This window comes from Felis catus, chromosome D2, assembly GCF_018350175.1.
Source record: "Felis catus isolate Fca126 chromosome D2, F.catus_Fca126_mat1.0, whole genome shotgun sequence".
Classification (NCBI taxonomy): Eukaryota; Metazoa; Chordata; class Mammalia; order Carnivora; family Felidae; genus Felis; species Felis catus.
The window spans coordinates 23,473,633-23,497,964 of record NC_058378.1 but is presented as its reverse complement, the minus strand read 5'-3'; the positions used below and the strand labels follow the sequence as shown (position 1 = coordinate 23,497,964).

At 35.3% G+C, this 24,332-nt stretch overlaps 1 protein-coding gene across 1 annotated transcript in view; it reads right to left on the bottom strand.

Annotated features, from left to right (window-relative positions):
* Positions 1-24,332, bottom strand: part of CABCOCO1 (ciliary associated calcium binding coiled-coil 1) — a 120,496-nt gene that overhangs the window by 63,871 nt on the left and 32,293 nt on the right. The window contains exon 5 of the mRNA XM_023240481.2: positions 21,075-21,147. Coding sequence (XP_023096249.2) covers positions 21,075-21,147 — 73 coding nt within the window. The remainder of the gene's footprint in view (positions 1-21,074; positions 21,148-24,332) is intronic.

The window sequence follows — 24,332 nt, the reverse complement described above, 5'->3', positions numbered from 1 at the left end:
CTACTCTTGCCCAATAAGTTATCTGGACACCACATACGTATCTGATCAACCCAGTTCAGAATTCCACGAAGGCTAGTTTCTGAGGCCATTCCTATTATCAATTACTCTATAGTCAGGTTCTTTAAGAAAATAGGTCACTAGCCCTGGGTAATTGATGATGGCTTAAGAAAGGGGCTATTTGCAAAGATGCCAGCTGGTTTGGGAAGAAGTTACAAGGATGGTTCAGCACCCTATCCATTCTTGTCCCTGCACCTAATGAGGGAAGAGGTTGGAGCAGTTTCCAGAATTTAGACAGAATGGCTGCACAGATAGGATAGGAATCCTATCGTTCTGTGGAGGACATACCCAACATGCATTGACCCAATAGAGAGGGAGCTGGAGGAAAGCCAGTTCAGCCTCTCCCCTCCCATTCATGCCCCTCCACTGTCCCAGCCAGAAGTCAAACCATAAAGGAGTCTACTGATAATTTCCAGAAATGTTGGCCTTCTAAGGCACAAGTAGGATAGAAAAGGGTAGAATGGATCTTAGGGGGCAAACAAAAGCTATACAAATAATTAGGCCAAATATTTAATGTAGCATTGTCTACGGTATTACAAATGTATTTAGGAAACAGCTATCTATGTTCAATTATAATTGCTTTTACCTAGATAGCTAATTACATTGAATAGGTGACTGCATTCATTTGTGAAAATGGAGCAATTAAATATTCAGAATTTCAGTCAAAGAGTTTATCTTAAGGTACATTTTAAGTTTTAAAAAAATTATATTTGTATCAGAGTTATGCTTATGTGCATTTAATTATCACATGATTCCAAACATTCATTACTTGACAAAGAATAATAAAGTATTTTCCTTTCTCTTTTCTCAGTTTTGGCAGTAATTTAATATGTAGTAACAGTGACCATTTTCAGAAACCATGTGTAAGCAGAGTATATATATTTGGTTAGCAGTATTTATTGTAAAAAAAATAACATGGGGTTTTGTGTAGAAAGCATAAAGAAATTTAAAAAAAAAGTAAAAGTAATTAATAACTTAAAATTTTTATAATAACATTTATATCATCTTATTTTTTTAGACTACATATTTGGAAGGTCATAAAATTAAACTATGTTCTATTTGTGTTTTAATTATTGAAACTTCTGTGGGTAACCAATATCATGGCATGCTACTTAGCTTAAAAGTGGTCTAAATAATGTCTTGCAGAGTTGTCTTTGGTGCCTGTAGAGATGAAATCAAAGTCTCCACAGAGGAATTCTGGGACAGCAGTAAGCATGTGGACAATATTCCTCAGGTTTATCTTAAAATGTGGTTACATTGGGGCCTACCTCCTATGGTGAATATTACATATGTTGATACCTAAAGTGCTTAGATAGTTCCTGGCATATTGTAAATGCTCAAATAATTTAGCTCCCCTTCCCCCTAAACTCTTGCCTAGTTACCTCTTATTATCCTAGATCTCCACCCAAAGATAATTAGCTCAGAGCTTTCTGTGATTCACTATTCCTCAGATTAGAGAAAGCTTTCTAATACAGGTCTTTACCGTAATCTGTATTTTTCCTGTACAGTACTTGGCTTGTAATTACATGCTTGTGGGTTGATTAAATCACTGTCCATTTCTCTTGCCTATTTAGCATTATGAGTAACTGTGTTTTGCTAACCCATGTCACAAAATGATAGCAGAAAAAATATTTGTAAACAAACTGACTTGGAGAACTGAGTGCAACATCCCAATTGTTTAATAATGGTCTTACAAAAGGTGGCAATAGACACCAATCTGAAAATTACTGACAAGACCTAAAATTGGAAATACATTTATAAGACAGTGATCTTGACAGTGATCTTCCTCAGGATAAAGTGCTTGTTGAGCATTGCCCATGTGTAACTTAAATGCATACCTAACCTTGGTTCCTGAAGCCAAAGAGTGCACTGAGTCCAATATCTGCTTGGCACAGGTACCAGGTGAAGTTGTCCAGTTACCAGTAGTAAGCCTTGCTTACAAAAGGCTTAGCTTCAAACACTTAAAATGCTTCTCTCTATAACTCCAGTCTGAACTAATAAAAAAATACTATTTTTCAAATGAATGATTTTTGTTTTCATTAGGCAGAAGAAGTTGAAATTGGTTATACTATGAAGAGATATTTATTAAGCACCTATTATGAACAATCCAGATTGCTATATAAGCCTTTCATGGTGGAGAATTTGGTTGTTTTTACTACAATTACAGCAGGCTTCCTCAGAGTGAAGAGCCATCAGAACAGGCTGAGTGGGCTGTGTAACAGCAGCTTGACACAAGGGAGGAGAAAAATGAAAGAAGATGAAAAAATGATCATTGGAGGGGGACTGAAACATGAGGTAAGAGAGGGAGATATCAGCAATTGCTGTAGATGGAAAATATACGACTTATCTATTGCTATGTAAATTATCCCAAATTGGCAGCTAAAAACCACAAACATTTAGAATCAACCATTCTCTGGGTCAGGATCTGGGGCTGCCTAGGCTGGGTAGTTCTGGCTCAGGGGTTATCACCAGTCAGGCTGTTGGTCAAGGCTGTAATCATTTCACCTTAACCATTTCACCTTGGGGAGAATCCTCTTCCTACATTATTCATGTGGCTGTTGACAGGCTTCAGGTCCTTGCCAAGTTAACCTCTCCAGAAGCTTCCTGAGCATCCTTATGAAACAGCAGTTAAGTTTGCTTACTTCAGTGCAAATGATTCATGAGACAGATAGCAAGAGAGTGAAAGCAAGCCTCGTGGTAATCACCAGATGGAAGCCATTGTTTTTTATAGCCTTATTTTATTTTATTTTATTTTATTTTATTTTATTTTATTTTATTTTATTTTAATTGTTTTATTATGAAATTTATTGTCAAATTGGTTTCTGTACAACACCCAGTGCTCATCCCAACAGGTGCCCTCCTCAATGCCCATCACCCACCCTCCCTTCCCTCCCACTCCCCATCAACTCTCAGTTTATTCTCAGTTTTTAAGAGTCTCTTATGCTTTGGCTCTCTCTCCCACTCTAACCTCTTTTTTTTCTTTTCCTTTTTTCCTTCCCCTCCCCCACAGTCTTCTGTTAAATTTCTCAGGATCCACATAAGAGTGAAAACATATGGTAGCTCTCTTTCTCTGTATGACTTATCTCACTTAGCATAACACTCTCCAGTTCCATCCACATCCACGTTGCTACAAAAGGCCATATTTCATTCTTTCTCATTGCCAAGTAGTATTCCATTGTGTATATAAACCACAATTTCTTTATCCATTCATCAGTTGATGGACATTTAGGCTCTTTCCATAGTTTGTATAGCCTAATTTTAGAAGTGACATCCCATCAGTTCTGCCATATTCTATTCTCTAAAAAAGAGTCATTAAATGCATCCTGCATTCAAGGAAAGGGAAATTAAGGTCCACCTCCCGAATGGAGAAGTGTTAAGGAACTTGTGCACATATATTTAAGAGTGATAGAGGAAACATGAAGGGAGAGGGAAATATCCAGATCTCTGTGTGGTACCTTATGCCTAATGTCTGTGCTGACTTTTTAATGAAAGCTTACAATACAAAGTAAGATTAACTATTTCCCTCCAGTTCCTAGGAATCAACTGCGGGTGTGTGTGTGTGTGTGTGTGTGTGTGTGTGTGTGCGCGTATGTTTCAAAACGCAGGGCAAGACTGAAGGGAACCCTCCTATAGTCAGATAACACACAAATTAACACTGTAAGGCACAACGTTTTAATGTCAAATCCCAACAGTGGTCAGTAGGAAGGGAGGATTCAGCATGGTTTATGGAAGTCAGGAATTGCTTCATAGAAGACACACAAGTTGCTTCAAATTGTAAATATTAATATGTGATATATGTTAATATATTTTGCTTTTTATGAAGAAAAGATAATTCAACTTAGATTTTTGCTGTTTAAACGGAGCAAAAATATCTGTGTTCGTTTGTTAGTTGTGTGTGTCTTTTCCCGTCTAAAATTTTGTATCTCTTTAGTTAAAAGGCCCTAATTCTTTAAATTACTGAGTGCTTGGGGCGCCTGGGTGGCGCAGTCGGTTAAGCGTCCGACTTCAGCCAGGTCACGATCTCACGGTCCGTGAGTTTGAGCCCCGCGTCAGGCTCTGGGCTGATGGCTCAGAGCCTGGAGCCTGTTTCCGATTCTGTGTCTCCCTCTCTCTCTGCCCCTCCCCCGTTCATGCTCTGTCTCTCTCTGTCCCAAAAATAAATAAACGTTGAAAAAAAAATTAAAAAAAAATTACTGAGTGCTGAATAAGGACTGAAAAACATTCTCTGAATAATGGATAGTTGCACCTATTTGGTTCTTCTTGAGAGAGAGAGAGAGAAAGAGAGAGAGAGAAAGACAGAGAGAGAGAGAGAGAGAGAGAGAGAGAGAGAGAGAGTCTCCACCCATAACCATTGGCATGATTCTGTGTGTACCAGCAGGCATGCAAATCGTGAAATAAGGGAAAGTAGGTTGCTGTTCCCATCTAAATTCTTATTAGTCCAAAAGCCATGCTCTGGGAGCTATGAAACTCTATATTCATCAGTTAAACTTGCCACGTTTGCTATGGTCATTAGTGCTTCAAGAAAACAAAAGAAATAAGCAATTAAAAAACACCCAACTAACCAACAAACAAACAAAACTTTACCTCACCTACCCTTATATTATTTCCTTGATCTAGCATAGAGCTAGTTTGCCACAGAAAACTTTGGGGTTTTTATCCTCTTTACTCCTATAGTGTCAATGGTGCTGATGCAGCTGCATAATTTGCATAGAAAGTTGCTTGATTCTGTAGTCAGAATACCAATAAGGTGGCCTCTTTCTAAGCATGTTTATTCTCTCTTGATTGACTCTTCACTTGCATGCTTTTTTGCACAATGCACACTTACTTGCATATTCTCAGCCATCTGTCAAACACTTACCAAGATTTAAGTCTGGCCTCGTAATCAAACTTGAATGCTATGGAAACATTGGTAAATGTATGGCCCAATAGTATAGAGCTGTGACCAAAATCTTCTTCTTAAAGAAAGTAATCAATAAAAAATGTTACTCTACATACAATCTTGGTTGATTTCGTTTGATTACAGAAATTTATAACATTTAAGCCTACATTTACCAAGATAGAGCTAGCTATACATATATAGCAAATGACTTCCTAAACAACTGTAATTTTCTATCTACACCAACTGTAGCAGTCCAACGTAATTTTGAGGCTGTAGAAAAGAATCTACTTTGTCATTTTATTAGTTATGCTGCTTAGAGTAAGACCAGCTCATCATAAATTTTGGACTTTTCTAACAAGAACAACATTTAGAAATATACTCAAGGCAAGAATAAGACAAAATAGCTTAAATAGGAATTATACTAGAAAATCCTAGAAAAATCTAGGATAGATGGCCACACACTTATAGATAACTGGCTCAATCACCCATCTAATGCTTTAAACAATTAAAAAAAATCTTTCCACAAAAATCATGCAGCTGAATCAGAATATACTCAATGAAGACATAATTTATTACCTCTCAATTTATTCAATAAAATTTAATATTTGCTTTTTGTTTGCAAGGACCTGTGCTAAGAATCACTAGTATCAAAGTGTGGAAGCATAAGCTCCTGCCTTTGCACATCTTATCCTTTCCATTTCTGGATAATCTATCATTTCAAAAGTGATTGCATATACCTAAGTCAAAATCTTCCCCCAAAATAGCCAGTTACTGGTCTTTGGTGTACCATCTGGGAGTTACACAGACAAGACAAATCTCTTTTTTATCTTGCCAGAACTTTAGATCTGGAGACAGTTATTATATCTTCTCTGAACTTTTTCTTCTTCAGAATCAGTCCTCTGGTCCTGGAAAATCCAGGTTATTTTTCTCTGAACACAGTGTGATTTGAATATGCTCCTTTTCAAATGTGGGCTGCTGAACATTATATAATCTATTTTAGACATGTCTGGACATCTTAGAAAAGAACGAAAAGATCACTTTTTCTTTAAACCAGGAGCTTGGGTTATTAATGGATTCTGCTGAGTATGTAATCACAGTACAGAGACATATTGATTTTTCTTAGACTCTGTTCATCCTGCCACTTCTTACTATCTACTGGCCAGATAGTATCTTAACAGAGTAAATCCCTGTAGCTAGAGTCCTTGTTTTCTAGGTCTTGCTGTGATCACTGTGGACATTTTGGTGATTTATATAACTCATGAATAATAAGATGCTCATCCTTGAGTAATAATTAAATTTTCATTTGCAATAGAACCTTTTGCTTTAGAGAAAAAGAACACTGCCTAATCACATAAACATGAAATGCAGCTCTTCAAAATAAAACAGACATTTTCATAATGTTATGCAATCTTTTAAAGTTAAATAAGAAAGAAAAGAGAAATAATGCTGAATAAGGAAAATAAAAAGAAATAAGATAAAAGATAGTTTAAGTCTTTACTCTGAAAAAAAAGCTATATGCTATAAATACATGATAATTGCAAAAAAAAATCAGGACATACAGACAAGTGTAAAGGGAAAGCAGAGATTACCTGGTACATTATGAACATCAAATGACTATAGCTAACAATTTGGTGTATGTCCTTCAGAGCCTATTCTCTATGTGTAGACAGATGATGATAGATAGATAGATAGATACATAGATAGATAGATAGATACATAGATAGATAGATACATAGATAGATAGATAGATATGGATATAAAGTTTTAAACTGCAACCACAATAAACACATTTAGGAGTCTGTTTTTTTCACTTTAAATAGTATGAATAATTTTCCATCATAAGCACAATGCTATATGAGTACTTTGTTTTTTAGAAACAAGATTCTTTTTTAAAGTTTATTTATTTATTTTGAGAGAGAGAGAGAGAGAGAGAGAGAGAGAGAGAGAGAGAATCCCAAGCAGGCTCTGCACTACCTGCACAGAGTCTGATGATGCAGGGATCAATCTGTGAGATCACTGAGCCAAAACCAAGAGTCAGAGGCTTAATGGGCTGAGCCACCCAAGTGCCCCATTATATGAGTACTCTTAATAAAATGACAGAATTATATTAGAGGTACCACAAATTTTTAAAAACTTCTTTCTAATGATAGACATTTAGGTATTTCACAGTTTGGGTTCTATTTTTTTTCCCACTGTCAACAAATATATGCAGCCATAGTTCTTTCTGCTCATTGTCTGATTACCTCCTTAGGATAGATTCAAAGTACAATTATTGGCTCAAAAGGTGAACACATTTCAAAATTTGATATATCTTGCCAAACTGCTCTCGAAAAGTTTACCAATTTACACTCTTCCCATCAGTATATGAGAGTGTCAGTTCACCACCCTCTGACAACACAATGTGTTATCATTGTGATTTTTGAGAATCTGATAATTTTAGTTCAATTTGCATTTCTTTGAGTACTAGTGTGAATGTCTTCATATAAATTTATTGGCTTTTTACATATTTCTCTTCTAAAAACGCTTTGTGAGTTTTCCCATTAGCATGGTCACCTTTTTCTCATTGATTTATAAGAAATTACATAGAATATTAACACTAGTTTTGACTTTCTGTCATTTGTACTGCAAATTTTTTTTTAGAATTTGTTTGATTTTTGTTTGTAGTGTTCCCCTCCCCTAAAATAGAAGTTATAAATTTTGATATTGTCGATATATTAGTGGCTGTGGTGTCTTAGAGTCTCAATTTATAATGACCATTCCCATTATACAATAAACATTCCCAAGGTGGTGCATATAAAGCAGATTCTTCATAATTAAAAATGACTAATGTAAGCATATTTCTTCTATATCAGGTTTTAATTTCCTAGTAATGGGTTTAATGACTGAGATTTAAAAAGGTTGATTCAGATTTTTTACTTCACACACCAAAATAACATTTTCCAAATAATGTTTTGGATTTAGTTAATGAAGTAAGATTTTTCTTCTTTCACATTAACTGATTCGGTAAACAATTATCAAACACTGGAGAAAAACAATAGAAAAAATAATGCCAGTTACCCTGATCTCACAGAACTATGTAATTAGTTCCCAAGATGTAGCTCTATATTTAGAAGGCATTTAATACTGATGAAATAAAACGTAAAAAGTAATGTCACAGAAAGTATTCTTCCTTCCCTCCCTTCCTTTCCGTCCAGTCTACCCTCCCCCCTCCCTTTCTCTTTTCTTCCTTTCTTTTTCTTTGATCCCTTGAGAGAAGTGTCCCTCAGGCAGAGCTGTAAGGGAATAATAGGTTTGGATTGGCAGAAAAGAGGTTGGGGAGCATTTCAGGCAGTAGGAAGAGCTTACTTCAAGGCAGCAGTAAGTAGGAAACCTGCAATTATGAAAAGGCCAATCAGAGAACTGGTCACAGAGGAGCTGGGATTAATGCCAGTGGGCAAACTGATGAAGAGACTTGAGTGACAGGTTCAAGAGTTTAGGTGCCATGTGATCTGTGATGGAAACCATCTTTAAATTATGCTCTGCCATTTATCAATTATTTTACTGGAGACAGATCCCTGAATTTCTCTTAAAAGATTTATATTTAGGGAGGGATGATTATTTTTCTGTGCTTTGGAGAAAAAGGACTAGAGTGAAGTTTGATAAATTGTATACCCAAGCATCAACCATTTTCTTTAAATGATAGATTCTAAAGTCAGTCACACATGCCAGGTAGAGCAGATAGAGTTATTTTAACACAACGATTTCTGATTGATTTTCTTTAGCAACACCCAATGTGAGTAGGTCAAACTACAAATTATGTCCTGTATGATTTTCCCTTCCAGCAGTTTGCTAATAGGATCATCCAACAAGAAAAAAAAAAGCCTTTCTCAAGATTAAAAATATCATCTGGATAAATTTAGATTATTTTGATAGGTACATCTCAAGGGTAAACTGAATAGAAAAAAGATATCTTTATAGCTATGCTTCAGCTGCCTTTCTCCTTTTCAAAATATGATCAGACATGCAATGTTGTTTTTGCTGCCTTTTTTTCCCTTAAAGAGGTAAGTGTTTACATAAGTCTCATATTTTGTTTATTCAGGACACCGTAACTTTGGAGTTTAAAAAAATAAAATTTATGTTCCTATCTGGTTATTGCCACCACTCCCCACACAAAGCTAACAGTTTTTAAGTATAGTGTCATTAACACCCATAATCTGTGTGGGTTTTGAAATAAGGAAGAAAAAAGTGTTTTCTTTATTTTGTTTTTCTTTAGGAATAAGTGCTCAGAACATGAAATTATATACAACTGACATTCACTGATTTTAGGGAGGTCTGAATTTTCTACAGTTGCTGACGTTAAGTTGTATTATTTTGGGTTATGAAACGCTGCCAAAACATGGCTCCAGGCAAGGTAACCACTTAGGTATATTTATCATTCTCTTTAAATATCTTTCTAAGTATACCATATTTATAATACTATGATTCTGCTGGAGTACCCCTTGTGCAAACAGGGCCTCCACCAGCAGCTGCACTGTCGGCACAATGCACAACCCCACTGATCACACAGACTAGAGTGTGAATGGTGCCTCCTGGAGTAGTGCAAAGGGGGCTTGTGTGAAGATGTCTGCATGATAAAGCAAAATCCTGAAACATATTAAGTATGCTGGCTTAAACGGCAAAAAAATCAAACTATATCTCTCTATTATATTTTGTAAATTAGGGAACTATCAAAGCAGTCTTATGAGGTTTTTATATTCAAACACAAATATGTTCATGTGGGGGATATATATATATATATATATATATATATATATATATAACCTTTGAAAGTACAAATGATCCAAGATTTGATGTGTTGTCACTTTGGTAAAATTAAAATGAATAAATATTTTTAAAATGTACTATGTATACATAATTCATGATATCAATTTTATTTTCTTAGGAAAAATTTGGGATGCTATAGCACAACGCCAGATTTTTACTCTATAAATGACTTTTCAGCTAAACCTAGTTTATACTTAAAATGTGGCAGCAACACACTTGCAAAGTATTTAATTTTATGGATTGAGAGTTCACCTATTTTTTCTATTCAGTCTTTTAGTTTGTCAACACCCAGATGATCTCTCTCTGTCAATTTATTAGTATGGGAACATGTTTATATATGCCTGCACTTAATTTACAAAATGTGCCCAATACTTCTTGGGAATGTTCTAGGGAGCTCTACCTCCTTATTAGTATTTGGTGCTGTCAGTGCTCCAGCTGGCCATTCTAATAGGTGTGTAGTGCTATCCTATTGTTTTAATTTGCATTTCCCTGATGAAATATGATGTGGAACATCTTTTCATATGCTTATTTGCCATCTGTATATCTTCTTGGGAGTGGTGTGTGTTAAGGTGTTTGGACCATTTTATAATCAGACTGTCGTCTTACTGTTGAGTTCTAAGAGTTCTTTGTATATTCTGGATCAAGTGTATTTCTTGCAAATATTTAATCCCAGCCTGTGGCTTATCTTTACATTCTCATGATATTGACTTTCCCAGAACAGAAATTTTTGATTTTAATGAGGTCCAGCTAATCAACTGTTTCTTTCATGAACTGTGCCTTAATGTTGTATCTTAAAGTCATTGCCATACCCAAGATCATCTAGGTTTTTCCCTGTCATGATCTAGGAGTTTTATAGTTTTGTGTTTTACATTTAGATCTATGGTCCACTTCAAGCTAATTTTTTATGCAGTGTAAGTTTTGTGTCTAGATTCGTTTCTTGTTCCAGCACCATTTGTTAAAAATGCTACTTTGTTCCATTGCATTACTTTTCTCCTTTGTCAAAGATCAATTGAGTATATTTAAAAGGGTCTATTTCTGGATTCTCTATTCTGTTCTATTAATCTATTTGCCCATTCTTTACCATTGTCACACTGTCTTGATTACTTTAGCTTTATAGTAAGTCTTGAAGTTGGATAGTGTCAGTTCTCCAACTTTCTTCTTCTTCTTCAACATTGTATTGGCTATTCTGAGCCTTTTGCATCTCCATATAAACTTTAAAATGAGTTGTTTGATATTCATAAAATAACTTTTTGAGACTTTTATTGTGATTGCATTTAATCTATACGTCAAATTGGGAAGGACAGGCATCATAACAGTAATGAGTCTTCCTATCCATGATCATAGACCATCCTTCTCCATTTATTTAGTTCTTTATTTCATTTATCAGAGTTTTGCAGTTCCACTCATATAGACCTTGTACTTAGTTTTTCTAAATTTATACCTAAGTATTTTATTTTTTTGGACCTAATGTAAATGGTAAAGTGGCAAAAAGAACTACTGAAGATAGGCCTTTAGTAATGTGGTGGTGAGGTATGAGGTTAGAGAACATGTTCTATGGTTCTATGATTACATCGAACATGTTCTATAGTTCTATGATTACATCTCAGTCTTTTAGGAAGCCTGTGCCTCTGGACTGCAAATTTCACAAGAGTTTTTGCTTTTTTCTCCCTCCTTAGATGGGACAGAATGGCTAGAGTGGGTTGAAGTTGGGTGTTTGCATTTGCCCGGGTTGGTCAGACTATGATAACACGTCAGCAGGTTAGACTCTGGTTAACCCCATTCCCTTAAGTACAGGACTTGTTAAGAATAAATAAGTGATCTGGCATATTTTGATATGGTTCTTTTTCCTCTCACCCTACCAGAAGCACAATGGGAAGGATTAATATTTACTATGGACTTCTGATCAGGCTCTGTGAGGTAAATCTCACAATAGAGTGGGGCCCCTCAGGACTGGGTCCATTTGGAGTTTTTAACTCTCAGAGTTATTGGCACTGAGCCTCCACTGAGTAGTTCATCAATTATAGTTCAGGTTTTCCTAACTTGGCACTGGGTCCTGTGGCAGTTTCCACTCATAAGTCTGTTACAATAAGCCACAATGGTCTGTATTTGCCTATCTCTCTAATCTTGGGGGTAACCATTTGCTCTGTGTCTTTCCCTCTCATATGGATCCAAGAGTTGTTGACTTTCAGTCTGTTCAGTTTTTTACTTGTCATTAGGATAGAGTGGAGAATTCAAACTCCTTACATGCAGATGTGGAAACCAGTACTCCCACCTATGGTTTTTAGAAATTTTACTATGGAATGTTTAGATGTGGACATTTGTATTTGGAGTTCACAGTGAATCAAATCTAAAGTGGTTTAAAGTTTGTTATTTCCAGAAAATGAACTCTTTGAATGTTGTGTCTATCTCCTCATTCTGGAATTGACTTGTTTATCTCTATGTCAGATCTTTTTCACTCTATCAATATTCTTCTACACCTTTTACTGTGTTTATCATGATAGCTTTTGCATACCCATGCTTCATCTTAGTATTTTATTTTGACTTATCTTCCAATTTACCAATTTTCTCTTCATTCATGACTAACCTGTTGTTAAACACATCTATTTGGTTATTAATTTCAATTATTATATCTTCTAATTCCAGAATTTCCATTTAGTTTTCTTAAAAATTTTTTTTTAAACTTGTATTTATTATTGAGAGACAGAGAGATACAGAGAGAGACAGAGCATGAGCATGAGGGGCAGACAGGGAGACACAGAATCCAAAGCAGGCTTGAGGCTCTGAGCTGTCAGCACAGAGCCCGATTGGGGGGGGGGGGGCGGGGAGGGGGCGTCGGGCTCGAACTCACAAACCTGATCATGACTTGAGCGGAAGTCGGATGCTTAACTGACTGAGCCACCCAGGTGCCCCCATTTAGTATTCTTAATATTTTCTAATATTCTGCTGAAATTCACTGTCTTGTATTTTATTTTCCAGAATATTTCTTATTTCTTAAGCGTAATTACTTTAAAGTATATGGCTAATAACTCCATTATCTGAAACACTTATGGGTCTGTTTCTATTTCTGTGTGCCTCATACTTTTACTGAGTGATAGACGCTGGTTACAAAAACAGTTGGTATTATTTGAAGTGTAGCATGAGTTTGTTTTACTTACAGATGAGGTTAACAGCACTATACATGGATAATCTTAAATTTACCAAAAACTGAGATAACTTGAAGCTAAGGTTCAGTTTATGTGAAGGTTGATTTTTTTAAAGTATGGTCCTTTGGAGTCCCAACATGCAACTTGTGGGATTTGCTATATTTCCCTTCTCCTCCAGTTTTTGTTCTAACACCAAACCATTTCAGGCTCACTTGTTGAGCTCCAATTGTTTTGAGTTTTGCTAGCTCCAATACCTTCAAACATTTTAAGTCTTAAAAAAAAAACTTGTCCAGCTTTTCTAGTTGTTCTCAGTGGAAGTATTGGGGCAAATTATAATTTGTCATTATAGGATATGTCTATTGTTATAGGAAATAGATTTGTTAATAGGTTAGACTCATTTTCCAGTTTGGGGTGAGGTAGAAATCTAGCTTTTTAAATGAAACACATAGCCAATTATCCTGACTGGTTTTAAATGCCACCTTTCTAAATACTTGTATATGTTGTTTACTAGAAATACACATATGCATGGGTTTAATGATAAATTTCACATTGAAGGAAAACTAAACTATCATATATAAACTATATAATCAACCAAATGCTAATGGTGATGATGATGATAATGAAGGAGGAGGTGAAGGATGGGGAGGAGCAGAAGAAAAAGAAGGAAGAAAGGACAAGAAGGAAAAGGAGGAAAAGGAGAAGGCATTGCCATATCATATTCTAAAACAGTCTATAAAGTTTTGGTAGTTAAAATAATATGGTATTAAGACAGGGACTGACAAACAGAACAATGAGAACACTGGTCAAAGATGAGACAACTTGAGGATTAATAAGAATAGTAATTAAAATGGATCAAAATGCAAATAAAAATGTGTGCTATTAAGTCAAAGTCTATATTAGTTTCCTATTCCTGCTATAGCAAATTACCACAAACTTGATGGCTTAAAACAATGTAGATTTATTTATTTTACAGTTATGGATATGAGAAGTTCTCAACTTAGCATATTGACAGGGCTGCATTCATTCTAGAGGCTCTAGAGGAGAATGTTTCCTTGCCTTATCCATCCCCTAGAGGCCACCTTAATTCCTTGGTTCCTGGTCTTTTCTTCCATTTTTAAGGCCATCAGTAGCACCTTTAAACTTCTCTCCTTTGTCTCTGATTCTGACTTCCCTTTTTCCCTTTCTCTCTTATAAGAAAGTTTATGATTACACTGAGCCCACTTAGATAATCCAGGATAATCTCCCCCTCTCAAATCCTTTAATTTAGTCAATCTGCAATGTCCCTTTTGCCATGTAAGGTTATAAATTCAGAGGTCCTGAATTTATTGAATTAGCATGCAAGCATCTTGAGGTGGTGGGGGCATCAGTCAGTCTACCACAAGTACTTTTGGAGGATATTAAAAATCCAACTTGGGGCGCCTGGGTGGTGCAGTCGGTTAAGCGTCCGACTTCAGCCAGGTCACGATCTTGCGGTCCGTGAGTTCGAGCCCCGCATCAGGCTCTGGGCTGATGGCTCGGAGCCTGGAGCCTGTTTCCGATTCTGTGTCTCCCTGTCTCTCTGCCCCTCCCCCATTCATGCTCTGTCTCTCTCTGTCCCAAAAATAAAAAACATTGAAAAAAATTAAAAATCCAACTTATTATTCTGAAAACTATTAAAGAAAGGAGAAGAATCTAGCACTCATCCTGTCTTTTCTATATGAACTGTATCTCAGTTGAATCAAATAATTGAAGAGTGGAAGTTTCTATTCATAGAAATATCCAGCCCATAAATGAAAAAAAGCATGATGACATAGAATATCACCATTTTTTAACCCTTAATGAAATAATAGATCTAGGTAATAATGGTCAGTGGTTGCTAACATCACAAAAAAGAGAAAACCAGACATTATTTGCTTCCTAATATAAATATACAAAACCACCTATAAATTCTTCTTACTAAACATCTGAACTGAAGTCTAGCCGGTCTTCTGACATTTAACTACCCATTTGCTAGAAACATGGAAGGTAGAGAAATGTTAAGAATACCACAGGAATGCAATTGTGAAAGTAGCTGTGGAAAATTCTATAGGATAGAAGATGTGGATACTTCAACAAACAAATTACAAAGAAATTAAAAAATGCAAATAGTGAGCCTATAAACTTAAAATGACTTAAGAATCTAATTGCAACATAGGTATTTTATTTGGATGCTATTTCAAACAAACAAACATACAAACAAACAAAGTGATACATAAATAAAACACAAATACACACCAGTTATAAGATAATCAGGGGCTTTTGAACATTGGCTGCACAACTGATGATATTGAAGAATTACTTTAAATTCATTATATTTTAGAGTCACATACTAAAATACTTAACTATTATGGCCATAAGCTCACTTATGAGAGTTAATATCTAATTCCTTCTATTTTATATATGATTGAAATGTTCCACAACAACAACAAAAAAATTGAAAAATTACTTGGTAAAGAGACACCATAATCATAGCACTATGACTGTGATTACTCTGAGTTTATAGGTTAATTTGAAATGACATGATATGTTCATAAAACTGAGTCTTCTAAACTGGAAACATGTTTTACGTTCCATTTACTCAGAATGAAAAAAAAATATCTTTACTAAAACTACTCAATTTTTTTTTTGTATAATTCTTTAAAATTTTTGTCAGGTTCATTTATAAAAATGTTATGGTTTTTATTTTTATCAATGTGATCCTTTTCTATTGGGTTATTACTAATATAATAAAAAAATATTTTCTTAATGATGGTTTTATATCATCCCATCTGCAAACAATGAAAGCTTTGTGTCTTGTTGTCAATACTTATCTTTTCTTCTATTTCTGACTTCTTTTTTGTTTTACTACATTCGCTAGGAACTAAAAAGCAATGTTGGTAATAATAATTAGCCTTGTCTTGTTCCTGATGGGTATTTTAACGTTTTCATTAAGATATTTGTAGAGAGTTTTTTGTGTTGGTATATTCTGAGTTAAGAGTGTAATTATTTTTTTTAAAGAGTGTAATTCTATATTACTGATTAATTGAAGTCTAGTTAAAGTGAAAAATGAGTGTCTAATTTTATCAAATACTTTACCATATCTATGGAGATGGTCACTTGGTTTTTCTTCCCTTAATCTGATAATGTACAGAATTACATTAACAGATATCTCAGTGTTAAATAATCCTTAAATATGTGGAATATATCCTATTTGAAGACCCAATCCTCTGCTATATTTCACTTCCTAATATTTTATTTAAGATTGTTGCATCTATTTTCATACCTGAGATTGCCCATAACTTTTATTCTTTTTTACTTTTGGTTATAATTCATTACCAATTCATGGAATAAGTTGAAACATTCTCAGAATTATACTAACTTCAAAGAATGAGTTGAAAGTTCTCCATCTCCTTCTATCCTCTGTCACAATTTACATAAAAGGGAATGATCTACTTTAGAAATTTTGGTCAAACTAGCCTGTAAAATTGTCTAGGTCTAATGCCACTTTTACATTTGGATTTTTCAATATGTTACATAATTATCATTCTACTAAGATCATCAATATTCTTTTAAGTAAATATTGGTATAGTTCCGAGTATTGTTTTTTTGTAGATTTTCAAACCTATCAACATGAAATTGTACCTGATATCTTAATAAGAGTTTTCAAATCTTATTTTAAATCTCCAAGATCTCTATTAGTTAATTTTTCAAGAATACAGCAACCTTTAAAACTCTCTTAAGACTATTAATCGGACTTCAAGTCTTCTACCACTTGCTCTATCAACTCTGTTCCTTAGCTATTCTTTGATTTGTTCATAGAGTTTCATGTCTATCTGTGATTTTGCTTTCCTCAACTGCTTGGTGATTTGGGGCTGCCATTTAAAATCTTTACATTAGATAATCCTTGTTCACTTGCCTGGCGATGTTTGTGTGCCATAGCTTGCCACTAGAGACTGTAGGAGGGGGCAAATAATAATGGTAGCTAGATGCACCAGTAGGTTATATTTAGGGTATATTCATGATCTCTCCTGGAAACCTCAGAACTGCTCTCCTCTTCGGTGTCAATGTCCACAGTGGTGTCTTCAGTTTTGGGGAAAATGCTATGGAGTCCCTGTGCTCTGCACAGGCAGCAGAAGTGAAGGAGCTGAATGGCGCAATTGCTCTGAAAGCAGTTCCCTACATGCTTTTGGCTTTTTTCCCTCTAAAGCTTTTCCTATTTCTGTATCAATTGAGCATGAGGAAACTTCACTAACTCTGTAGCATCTTCTTTGTGCATACAGGGCTGTGGTTTCATCTAACCAGAAATCTATAATTTTACATGTCATAAAATCTTTAATCCATAGCATTGTGGATTTTGAAATTTTTGGCCTCGCATGGGATTTTGGATGGAAGAGCTGTACATGTCGGCTTAATTCACTCTTTTGATAAAATCACTCATCCCTCTTGCAAAGACTCTCTCTGTTTCTTTTGGGGATTTCTTTATCCTCTGTCACCCACTCAATAAGTTCTACTTTAGTCTTCGGGTAGCATTACTCCACTCCTCTGGCCACAGTAGTTAATCAAGGGTGGACACGTGGCATAAACATAGCCAATAATGTTAACACTGTGAGGAATATTTCCCCTTTTTCCTAGATGTGCTAAACCAGAGCTGCTTCTATCAGGTCTCCCACCAGTTGGGAGGAAGACTGTCTGCAGTAGAGGGGAACGAGACCAAAGCAAAAAGAATCAGAGAAAAGAGATGAAAAACATCTAAGAGAGATGAAAGATTGAGATATATGTGTGTATACACATACACTCTTAACTACATTGTTTGACTACAGTTAACCTCTGTCTAGCTCACCCCTGTATTTACCAGTTAGTGATCACGTAATACACCTTTCCTTTTTTTAATTGGTTGAACTATTTTGAGTGGAATTTCTTTCACTGCACCAAAAAACTTACAGTACACTGACTATCTCATTCACAACCTTCAGATTTCCTCTTAGATTTCACTTGTTCCTAGAAACCCCTATAAACTTAAATCTACAAGTTAGGTGTTCCTCTTTGTCTTCTATTTGTTCCCAGAGGATCATAATATTTGGGGCCCTATACTATAATGAATTATTTAATCACCTCTCTCCTCTCATTAGACAGTCAACCCCTTGAGGACAAGAATTGTTGCTTATCACTGTGTATCTATGGAAGTTAGCACAAAACCCACAATGTCATAGGAACTGGGTCACATGTTGAATGAATAAATAAATAACCTATAGTTGTATCATTTAGTAGATGCCTTGTGCTAAATACCTGAGTAGAACCATGACTTTGGGTATCTGCTATGAGTTTTTGATCATCACCATTGCTAATACCTGAAAGTATTCTTTTTGTGTGCAATTATTAAATGTTATTTGTGGTTTTCAGGTAACAAAAGAAAGAACATAGCAGTTTCCAGATTTCTCTCTGGATGGGGCCTTAGGCCAAGGAAGGATATAGACCATATCCCCTAAGGAGAGTCTGTTTCCCTTACAATTCTTATGTCAGAGGATCTGTGAGCTAATTGCATTGTCAAAACAAGTCTTGGTGAGCTGGCTTAAAAGACTGAAAGGCAGTCAGTCCTCATCTCTTTAAAGTGAGTGAAACTCATACACTTCATCCTCTCAGGTGGCTACAGCCACAGGTATTTGCTGCCTCCATTCTGTCATTATCCTGGTTCGTTCTGGTTGCTTACTACCTTTTCAACGTATATGATCTGTGAGCCACTGAATGAACTACAAAACATGTCGTTTATAGAACTCTATCTATCAGAAATATTCCTACATTATGCAGCATCTCAGGTCAAGAATAATAATTTACTGAAAATGTGCCTCTATGATCTAAGCACAACATGAAATTTTTTGAAAAAGGTGAGTAGAGATTAGCCAGAAACAATTGCTAAATGCAAAAACCAATTCCTTTAAACTAAAACCCAAGTATGAGTATGACTTATTTATGTCCTATTAACAACTAAAATTAATATTTAACAATTATTCATAGAGGGGATTTATATGTTTTGTTATAATTGCCTATCCACAATTAAGAGAGAAACTAAATTTTGTCAGTGTTCTTTAACTTGAACACCAGCCTGAGAGTTAAACTTGGAACATTTATGCAGTTGTTGTGTGGACCTTGTTTGCTCTCAGAGCACTGAGGTCAGCATGAATAATCACATTAACAGGGTAGGCCTCTGCATCCTGTATGAAAGGTTGTTAATTAAAAAACAGATATTACCACCAAGGGTTATCAGACACTTCAACAATGTCATTAAATATTATAGTATAATACCTGCTTTGGTTAATCCTTTAAAATTCCAAGAGTGGCCTAATTCCTGAAGACCCAAAATCCCTTCATTAAAGATTATTTTTTATAACTCTGGTCAGCTTGGAGAAAATGTAAATGACAAAGGAAAATAAAAGCGCCAATCCCAGTCTACTTTCTCCATTTTATCTTTCCATAAGCATAAATGTCACCTAAATATATCCTTACAACAAAGAAGAAAGGCACGATTGTGCAACTAACAAAGAGAAAAGGGAGTTCAAATTCCTTTATGAAACTTTTTCTTGATGATTCTAAGTATCTGCTTATGCTACTGGCAAAGCCATTATCATTTTCCCAAAGTTTTGCTGAATAAATGATATAGCATTGTATTCTAAACTGATAATTTTTGCACCTGTTGCACTATATGATGTAATTCTCTCATGGAAATGTTGTCAGTGAAACTTTGTCAAGTGACACCTAATTTAAGCTCATATGAGGAGACCACAAAGAAGAAATTTTAGAGAAGTCAAAGGCACAAAGGGCTCCTTGTTTTCCTTCAATTAACTTAAAAGGCCCACATGAGAACAAGTACCCAAATGGAAGATGAGTAACAGTGACTGAGGTGTTTATGAAGTAGGCATTTTATTAAATCCAGAACAACAGCACCCTGGCAGATATAATAGTTGGCACATTCCACCTGGTGCTTAGTATCAAGAAATTAAAAAGATAACATAAATATCCCTTTATTCACCATTTATGTGATTTAACTTTTTTTTAATACTTATTAGTTTTTAAGAGAAAGAGAGAGGGAGGCAGAGCGTGAGTGGGGGAGGGACAGGGAGAGAGGGACACACAGAATCCAAAGCAGGCTCCAGGCTCTGAGCTGTCAGCACTGAGTCCAAGGCGGGGCTCAAACCCATGGACCGCAAGATCATGACCTGAGCCCAAATCCAACGCCCAACCTTCTGAGCCACCCAGGAACCCCTATTCATTGTTTATTTGTGAGCATGGCCACTCCTATGTCTGATACTTCTAGGCAACATAGACTTCTCAAGTAGTTGGGAACCTAAGGAGCACTTTTTATGGCATCTTTAGCCTCCTTAAGATGTTTTCTTACCTTGGATTAATTTGTAGCAATTATGAACATGTAATTATACATAAAGCTGTTCCAAAATATCCTAAGGTAGACCATTTATTGTAGAAATGCTATTGTATTCAATGTCACTGAATCACTTATGTAGTATTAATTGAGGGGCCACTATGGTTCATTCTACACTATGCTTTGGTAGAAAGGCATCACCTCATCCTTGCCTTCAAGGAAATTACAGTTGAGTTGTGCTGACTATATCAATCCACAAAAAATAATTAGAAAACCATATAGCACAGTGCATATTTATGTGCTTATACGTGTAAAAAGAGTAGCCAATATGCAGCAGAAAGAGATCAACCAGAATAAAATAATAGAATGTGATTAAAGAGTTTGTCTAAACCTTTCCTTTGAGATGTGATGCAATTAAGGAAGGTTTGCTTCATTGAGGAAGTGGGATTTGAATTAGACCTTAAAAATGATTAGATTGAAAAAATGCGATATTAGAAGAGACTTAACTGAATTAATTTATCTCACTTTTCCCAATTTTCTTTGTATGAAGACATACATAACCCGTTCAGCTTTTCTTTGTCAAATAATCCATAAATACATAAAGTATATGTGATTAACAATGCCTTTAATGCGAAAAGACAGCTTATTTTCTTAATCCAATGCTCGCTTTATGTAATTATTCTTTTTGCAAACTACTAGTTGGTTATATTAACACTCGAGTAATCTTGACAAGAAGTTGCTTTAAGCAGTTAAAGATCCAGATGCCGATCAGCATGCATTAAGTGATTCAGCTTAATTGGTTCCATCTAGATAAATTACTTACCTCAGTTCCTATCACAATTTCTTCCCTGGTAGAGTAGAATAGAAACTCATATAGCTTGTAGTGTTGAAATAAGCTGAAATACAAAATAAATGTGCAACTCTGATAAATTTATTTTAGGAAAGAAAGCAAATATGTAAGAGTATTTATGAAAGGGAAATTGTTCATATTGAGCAAGACATTAAATACTAACATGGAGTGAGCTACCTGTTTTATTCCAAATGAATTGTCCAGAAATGCTAAAAAAACTAAAGATTTACTTTTTTGAGACATTGACAGTATAACACAGTACCGAATATAGGATCAGTCAATTAATCTGTGATGAATGGATAGGTTTGGGATAAGGGAGCAATTAGATTGCATCTGGGCTTTTCTTGGCTGGCAAGCAAATAATGCAGTGTCCCTAAATAACACCAAACTTCACATTATTTTTCATGTTTTGCTTTAAACTGGAGTCAGTTTCCTCTGGAATGAACGGACTGAAATCTATAATCTACATCTGTATTATTTACTTCTCACATTCTCAAACTGATTCAAGATTAAATTAATCTCTGATAACACCTGAAAATGATGCAGCATGTACTGAAATCCATTTAGGAGTTGTCTGGTTTTCCTGTAGAATATTTGTTCACACGCCAAAGAGAGGAATTAATATAAGAAAGGTAATTTCTTCAATTTTTACCCTAAAGAGCAGGTGGTCAGTGTCTAAAAACCATGAAGAGCTAAAGAATAGGAGCCTCTTAAAACAAGTATTTCTGGTAAGTTTAAAGATCTCAGCAATGTGTTATTGAGAGTTAAAAATTTACTGAAGGGCTGATTTCTAATATCCTGTTTGTGATAATATTTGAATTTTTCTAATTCTTTTCCTGCTGGTTGGGAAAATTAATAGACTCATAATACAGCAAAATGCCCAAGAACAAAAAAATTGTCTTACTGGTTTCTCTTTCACTCTGGTGCCTTTTGCTATTCAAGAAAATTGATTTTAATATAACTTAGAAATTAACATTTGCAAAATGTAGCTACAGAGCATGTATAATAATGGCTTCTCCTGAATGCTGTAATGGATCAAAGTTTCAATTCATTTGAAATCAATGAAGAAATCCTCAGGCAGCTGGGTCTCTCTGAGTTATATCAGCAGTTGATTTCACTACTAACACAATCCATTAAAAAGTGATGGGTATGCAGACTCAGTCATGGTATTATTATTCTTTTTTTTTTTTGAGGCGGGGTGGGGGGACCTCGTACATTCAAATTATTCCTCAACACTCAGAAAACTAACTTAGCTTTTGACATTACTTTGATTTGTTGGCTAGAAAATACATCAAGATTAGTGAAGTTTGATGATTCAATGAAGCAAAATAAATTCAAATTCTCCTTTCCTTACATTGCTTACCTAGAGAAAGCTTTAAGGTTAAAAATATTACACTGGCAATAACTGATTGAGTAGAAAAAATAAAGACTGTAGAGTATTTGGAAACAACTTGGCTTCTGTGTGAATTAGTGTAAAATTTTTCTTCCATCTTATGTTACACAAAGAAGTTAATTCATAAATCTTCCTTCCTGCAATTTTATAATCTTTCAGCCTCACTCTCCTCATTGCATATAGGAATTAGATTGTCTCATGCCAAAGGGGAAATTCACTTCTCACAATGAAAATAAAATGCATGACTTGGATGCAGTGGTCAAAGAAGCGAGCTGGGGCAAGACCAGGACTAGGGTAAGGCAGATGAGAGGAGGAAGGCACCTAATGAGGCACTTTTCAGGGGTGGGTCAAGTTGCCTCCATTACTTCGCTCTGGTCCCCATCTTGGTTGGGGTCTGTAACTTTACCAGGGAACTATTAGGTAACTTCCTCTGGGAGTGAAGTGACACCTCTGTTATGGGAATACATTTCCTCCCTCTTCCTTTGGAAGGAAGACTTCCAGCTGACTCAAGCCCCTAGACTATTTTGTCAAATACCTTGTCATAGTTCTAAATCAAAGGGAGAATCCTAAGAAATAAAATGGGTCAAGACATCTGGGCTCACTGCCAGGAAGTATACCCTGTTGTGCACAGAGGGGCAGTGTTGATTTTCTTATATTGAGTAAATGCCTATGCACATTACCTTCACCTAATTTCCAAGGAATAGGTAGAATACACAATGACAGAAGTGTAGTGGGACCAGATATATCTAAGTGATGTCTTATATTAAAAAGCTGCAGTAGCATTTATATGTATATGTATATGCATATGCATATGTATATGTATATCATATGTATATGATGGAATATACAATTTATATTCTATTAACAGTATCAAACAAAATTCCAATTTTATTGCTAGTTAAGTTTCACGTGGTATGGGTCATGTTCTAAAAACTACTCTTCCTGAATTGACGAGGGCTTACATTGGTTGAGTAAATTTAATATCAGATTAAATTGAAACATGCTTACACTATATAAAACTTATGAGTTAGCTTCATATTTATAAAACTTCTTTGTAGTCATTAAAATGAAAAATATTATATGGTTTAATTGCCATTAAATGTATATATGTGGACCTATGAGGCATTCTAAATAGGTATTGTAGAAAAGCACATTTCTTTTTATACAACTTCAGTACCAATTCTAGATATCCTACTAACTGATATTTTATTTTCTGTAAAAGGTGCATTTAAAATGTATAAGTTCCTTGGGCAGGAGACATGAATAGACACTTTTCCAAAGAAGACACCCAGATGGCTAATAGATACAAAAAAGATGCTCAACATCACTTGTCATCAGGGAAATACAAATCAAAACCATGATGAGATACCACCTCACACCTGTCAGAATGGCTAAAATTAACAACACAAGAAACAACAGGTGTTGGCGAGGATGCAGAGAAAGGGGAACCCTCTTGTACTGTTGGTGGAAATGCAAATTGGTATAGCCACTCTGGAGAACAGTATGGAGGTTCCCCAAAAAACTAAAAATAGAACTACTCTACAATCCAGAAGTTGCACCACTAGGCATTTACTCAAAGGATACAAAAATAAAGATTTGATGAGGTAGTGTACCCCAGTGTTTATAGCAGCTTTAACAACAAGAACCAAACTATTGAGAGAGCCCAAATGTCCATCAACTGCTGATTGGATAAAGAAGATGTATATATGTACAATGGAATATTACCCAGCCATCAAAAAGAATGAAATCTTGCCATTTGCAGTGATACGGATGGACCTAAGTGTATTATGCTAAGCAAAATAAGTCAGAGAAGACAGATACCATACGATTTCACTCGT